Source organism: Etheostoma spectabile, chromosome 4 (assembly GCF_008692095.1).
Source record: "Etheostoma spectabile isolate EspeVRDwgs_2016 chromosome 4, UIUC_Espe_1.0, whole genome shotgun sequence".
Taxonomy (NCBI): domain Eukaryota; kingdom Metazoa; phylum Chordata; class Actinopteri; order Perciformes; family Percidae; genus Etheostoma; species Etheostoma spectabile.
In genome coordinates this window covers 29410329-29416694 of record NC_045736.1, presented here as the reverse complement: position 1 = coordinate 29416694, position 6366 = coordinate 29410329, and the positions used below count along the sequence as shown (strand labels likewise).

The 6366-nt window shown below is 40.2% G+C and overlaps 1 protein-coding gene across 2 annotated transcripts in view; it reads left to right on the top strand.

Annotated features, from left to right (window-relative positions):
- Positions 1-1173: 1173 nt before the first annotated feature.
- txnrd3 (thioredoxin reductase 3) overlaps positions 1174-6366 on the top strand; it is a 15315-nt gene continuing 10122 nt past the window's right edge. Inside the window, exons 1-7 of one of the 2 annotated variants that reach the window (XM_032513014.1) lie at positions 1174-1582; positions 2328-2388; positions 4121-4230; positions 5116-5220; positions 5355-5427; positions 5905-6087; positions 6175-6317. In XM_032513014.1, coding sequence (XP_032368905.1) covers positions 1466-1582; positions 2328-2388; positions 4121-4230; positions 5116-5220; positions 5355-5427; positions 5905-6087; positions 6175-6317 — 792 coding nt within the window. In that variant the 5' untranslated portion in view covers positions 1174-1465. The remainder of the gene's footprint in view (positions 1583-2327; positions 2389-4120; positions 4231-5115; positions 5221-5354; positions 5428-5904; positions 6088-6174; positions 6318-6366) is intronic. The other variant, XM_032513015.1, reaches the window with a different exon arrangement.

The window sequence follows — 6366 nt, the reverse complement described above, 5'->3', positions numbered from 1 at the left end:
AAATGCGGAGGCACTGAATTTGCACCAAAACTAGAGCTTATGTGGTTAACGATGAATTAAATTTACCACACGTCTTTTTTTAGCTAAAAAAACTACACAAATATAGCTGTAATAAGTTGTGCTTAATCATTCTAAAACACTGACAAACCAACAAACAGAATTGGGAGTTTAACGTTAGCATTAACCGGAGGTAATGTTAGCCAAAATACGGCAACAGCAAGCTCATAAGCTAGCAGAACCGACCTTAAACTCCCAGAATATGGGTTACATTGTATTTCAGACAATGGTGTGACAAATAAAAAAGATGTGCCGAACAGCGAATGTAAAACGAGTAGTGTTAGCTTACCGAACGTCGTAATTAGAGCTAGCTAATCCTCAACACGGGAAAATGTGGAGCGCGTCTGGTTTTCCTTCGGGGGGAAGCTAGTTAACAGCTGCTCTAGCCCAGCTATGACGCAGGTCGGTAATAACGTCGCGCCGCTGCGAAGGCTATCAGCAGAGATTTTAATGTCCCAGAATTAGCAAGGTTGATCTTACCTTAAGCTGCTCAATCTCTTGAGTAGAGTGTGTGACCGGACTCTGCTGCGCACAGGACCAAAGCGGTCCCCTTTGATGTCTCGAGCCGCTACTTCTTTCAACACCTTTGAAGTATTACCCGCTATCTTTTGAAGTCGTGAGGTCATATCACAAAATTTAAATTACCTTCACAGCTAAAAGCATAATAAATGTAAATGTAAATGTAATATATCTTTATAAAATGAAATAATTTAAGTGTGAGAGATATTTATTTTTCATTTAATTTCTATGCTTCTTTAACATTAACTAAATATTTATGAAGTCTGTCTTATTTAACTACGTATCACTACTGCTGTTGTTTTACAACAGACATACCGCATATTCAAAAATACAGTAAATCACTGTAAATCAAATGTTACTACCATAATGCAATGCAATATACAGTAATGAACGGAAAGAAAATTACGATATTTAAAGGGCATTTTGTGGTAAGTAACTGTAGAAATACAGTAGAGTTTAACAGTGTGGTTCCAGTGCTTAACGGCATGTAATCAGGCAACCCTGTGACGTCAATGTATGTGCGTGCGTTTTACAGCACGGGATTGACCGTGTGGGTGGAGTTCTTCCTGTTAACAACGATGAGCCACGGTTTATGGGTAACTGATGCCGATGTAATGGTGCTCAGATCAAGTGCACCCATAGTAGCAAGAGAAGAAAAAGTAAAATACGTTTGGCGCGTCTGGCAGACGAGCAGCTGAGTGCGGAGGCAGAGAAACCTAACGCTAGCTCAAATCGGAGGTCCATCTGCTTTTTTAGTATTTAAGGCCGAGAGACATTCGTACGTTTACTAAGAGAGAGTTGGTGCGGGTTAATTTGGGGTTCACCCTCGGTCTCCTGTCAGCCGTCTGTTGAAGCTTGCCCTGCGCAGGCAAACGGAAATACCTTGAAAATGCCTCCCGTCGAAAATGACACCGGGAAGAAAGCACTCAAGTCTCGGATACAGCAGCTTATTGACTCGAATCAAGTGATGGTGTTCAGTAAAAGCTACTGTCCGTTTTGTATCAAGGTAAGGTTTTTTATTTTTGCTTTAGCTGGTCGGAAACTTCCACCTTCCACCCGCGAAGTTACACGGGCTTGGTCTAATTCCTGGCTTTTCCTTGTCTCGTCCATTCCCCCAGTGACTCCGCTTCGTTGGAGGCTGAATACAAAGTGTTTCACTATAAATCAGCTGAATCACATAAAACTGCATCAAGACGTTAACGTTCAATATAATTTACCATAGGTCAATATTTGGTAGCGATAGCCTAACTTATCATCAATAAGTCTCAGACGTGTTAACCTTTTATCTGAACTTGCTCGCGCTTCTTAAAGTTAGTTAATGTAGCCTTAGTTAGCTCCATAATAGTCCATAACGTTAGCTACTTTTATTGGCAATACAACTCACATGCTGTTTACAAAGTAGCACTTGATTCTTTAAAGTTAGCACACATGTAATTTGTATTTAAACTCTGTCTTTCGTCAATGTAACACACAGGGAGGCGATGAGCGTTAGCTAACAATTAACTTGATTAACATGATTAACATGATGGGACTTTATTGAAACAAAGCAGTCTTTGACTAAGTTTAATGATGGATTTGGACTATTTCCAGTATGTTTAAATCAAGCAATTTAAAGGTAATCTTTGCTAATCGGAAAGGTTGTTTCGGTGTTTATTGGTGTGTTGTGTATTTGGGATAGGGAGTATGTAAACTACCATGAGGAAATTTAATATGGTCGATAACTAAATAAAACGCTTCTGTTTCTTTTGTAGGTGAAAGACTTGTTCAAAGAAATGCAGCTCGATTGTAATGTGGTGGAGTTGGATCTCATAGGTAAGTTAAGATGATTAGTTCAGTTTGCAGTATAAGTGCAATGCTAAATTTTGTTATGTGTCATTAACTTGTTGCAAAGTTCAGTGGCACGTTAAAGACAGCGATTATTTTTTTTAAATATTGGTTAATCTGATTATTTTTTTCCGACTAATCGTTTCGTCTATAACATGTCAGAAAATTAAAGAAACTGAGATGGACATTTTCCACTGAATCCAAGATGATGTCTTATGTCCGAAACCCAAACATATTCAGTTTACTCTGATATAAAACAGAAAAGAGATGGAAATCTCTGTATTTGAGAGGCTGAAAATAGCATTTCCTGACATTTTTGCAAAAAAAAGTAACTTTACGTTTATCAAAATAGTTGCCGATCATAGTGTTATAAACTACTATGTATTTAATGTTTATGAATGCCAAGTGTTACTGGTGTTTTCTTGCTTCAGTTATTATGATGTAAATAAAATAAAAAAATGCATTGTCACGGTTGCGTTTGTATCCACACAGTGGAAAATTTTCCTCCGTGATATAGTAAAGGCGTTGTGTAAGCTGTTCTGTTGTCTCCTTTAGTAGCAGCACACAATCTGCTGAGTCACTGACTGAAGATACCGAGGCCTGAGGCCGTGTCTCAGTAAACCCTTACCTCAGCTGCTCTGTCCTGCAGAGGCACATTTGTCACAGTCTCATGTGTTTTTGATAAAGGAAGTATATAGGGATGCTGATGATTAACCAATGAATGATTGACGTACTCGATCACCATTAAGATTATGTTCAGAATATTAAAAAATAGGGTCGGGCATCGTTTGGATTGTACTCGGAATCGTTAAAATTCAGATTCTTCCTTTCGATTCCGGTTCTTATCGATTCTTTGAGGGGTGGAGTTGAAACGGGTCGCATACTTTTTTTTTTTACAAATAAGAGGAAGGTTTTATTTTGATTCACGGCTGGGTTGCAGTTTTACCGTGCTTTTTAAATGTAAAATAAAGCCACACTAGAGCGCCACTTACTGCGCTCCATGGATGCAACACAAGAAGCACCTGGCTGCCCACGTAAACCTAAACTTGCGCATATTAAATTGGGATATGATTTTGAAACCAAACGATTCAACTGGAATTTTAACTTTTGAACCGATTCCAAGTAGGAATCTGTTCTCCATCCCAACCTTTTTTAGAAACCAACTAACCTTTACGTAAGGGAATGCTTATAACATCAGTATGTGGAGTCAATTCTGAACTAATCAGCTGAGAGGCCGGTGTTTCCCAGCATGCTCTGGGTCCGCCTGGGTCTTGCAGTCGGTGAAAAGCATCTGCATTGCCTGCATCTCAGAACTGCGGCCGCCTTGATCTCATGAGGTCGTTGTTGTTGTTGCTGCTCACGTGTGCACAGTGTCAGAGCAAGTCGGACACAAATCTCACCGACATGCAACGGATGGCGATCGCCGCTGATCGATTCTGCGCAGCTCTCGCTCATCTCAAACGAGCATGATGATTTCTAACATTTTAAAGACCAAACAACTATTCAATTAATTGAGAAAATAATTGACAATAAAATAATCGTTAGTTGCAGCCCTAATGTGATGTCATGCTACCTACTTTTTTTTTTTTTTTTTTTTTTTTGCCTATTCGTTGTGTGTTACTCATGCATTTCCATATGAAAAGTAGATGTACTGAATGGATAGTTAATATTCAACCACCCTGTTAACTTTCACTTAAACCCCATTAACCCTTCTGTCTAGAGGATGGAACTAACTACCAGGAGATGCTGCTCGAGATGACCGGACAGAAAAGTGTTCCTAATGTCTTCATCAACAAGACGCACGTTGGCGGCTGTGACAGTACAATGCAGGTGAGGAGCAAATGTGTGCATCTAATTCACTGTCTTACAGGGATTTTCCTCTCTTGTGCTAAAAATCCTTGTGTTGTACACAACGTTGGTGTATATGTCCTCAGCATGACATGTCACTCAATCAAGTGTCTTATTCAGATGCCAGAAGCTATGAAAACAAGCCTTTTTGGCTCAAGCTAAATTTTTTCTTTGCATTAAAATGATTAGTGAAATGCGGTGTGTTTTAAAGGCCAACCAGATAAAGACTAATCGGTAGGTCTTTGTCAAAGCAGACATGGCAGCAGTGGAAGTGACTTAACCAAAACATCTAGGTGTGCCAAGAGGCAGTGTTGGGCAAGCTATTTGGAAAGTGTAGTGAGCTAAGCTACCAATCATTTTACATTTTAAATTACTACACATGATGAAATGTAGCACATTAAGCTACTGCGACATGGCAAACGTAGTTCAAAAATCAAAGTTATTCTTGAACTACTCCGCTATATTTTTAATTTTTTAACATTGAACTGGAAATGTTTGGATGCCACGCGTCGGTCACACAGCAATCACTGGAATCTAATTCTATAAATAGTACAATGTTAATAATAGTGTAGCCTAATCTTTATCTGCACAAATAGCAGGTTCAAACAGAACTAATAGACAGTATTGTTAGATTAACAGAAGAGCTGTGGTCAGAACACGAGGTCGGCAGAACATGTCTATTAAGCCCTGTCGGAGTAAGTAATGGATTAACCTTGAGATGGTGACACTCATACTGGGACAGCTGTTACTAATAACGCTTGATTAAATATGCATTGTTTATAAGTCATTCTGACTATATTTGAAATTAGTAATGCATATTGTCACTACTTGATCACCATTGAGGACACATGTTTATATTTCTGTCAGGCTCATAAAGACGGCAGCCTGCAGAAGCTGCTGGGCAACGACGACGCTTATGACTATGACATGATCGTCATCGGAGGAGGGTCCGGGGGCCTGGCCTGCTCAAAGGTGACACAATTAAATGCAACACCTTTTCAGTCTTAGCTTAGCTTAGCCAGCAGCTTTCAGACAGTCTGCAGAAACATATTAATAAACCAAGGATTGATGCAGTGATGCGGTAACATTGGCTCTGTTGACAATAGGAAGCTGCTGCATTGGGGAAGAAGGTCATGGTACTGGACTACGTTGTGCCAACACCAAAAGGAACAACCTGGGGTAAGATGCTTTCACTTTAGGATACATAGTTAAGTGATTAGAGCTGTGAAAGATTAAGCACTTAGTTGTCAACTATTAAATGAATTGCCAATTATTTTGATAATTAATTGGTTGGAGTATTTATTTAAAGATTTTTTTTTAACAAATCTCTCATTCCAGCTTCTTTAATTGGAATATTTTTTTCTGTTTTTTTCCACTCCTATGACAGTACAATATATATCTTTGAGTTGTGGACAAAACAAGACATTTGAGGCGCCATCTTGGGCTTTTGGAAACAGACATGTTTCACTGTTTTTTGGGATGTTTTTATAGACCAAACAACTAATCGACTAAGCAAGAAAAAAAATCAACAGCATAATCAGCAACGAAAATAGTAATTTAGTTGCCGCCCTACATGAGATGCAGTGTATATTTTAATCTAATTTGGTCGGTAACTCACCATTTCCACGTGTTATTGTGTTCTGTTGTGGGGATCAGGTCTCGGTGGGACTTGTGTGAACGTGGGCTGCATTCCCAAGAAGCTGATGCACCAGACGGCCGTGCTGGGCACCGCCGTGCAGGACGCACGCAAGTTCGGCTGGGAGTTTGATGAGACAGGTGAGGGCTCAGAGCACCGGCCCCGGAGGTCACGAAGGGGGGACATCACACCGGTTTGCCGCGGTAAATCAAAGGCAAACCTTGTCAGTAGTCTCTACTTGTTCCACTTGCACTGATTCCACTGATGGCCGTCATTCTGTCTCTTCTCAGTGAAGCACAACTGGGAGACCATGAAGACGGCGGTGAACAACTACATTGGCTCACTGAACTGGGGCTACAGGGTGGCACTGAGAGACAAGAATGTCAACTATGTCAACGCCTATGCAGAGTTCATTGAACCGCACAAAATCAAGGTGAATGAGTAGTTAGTAGGCCTGCACGATATTGGGGGGGGGGGGGGGG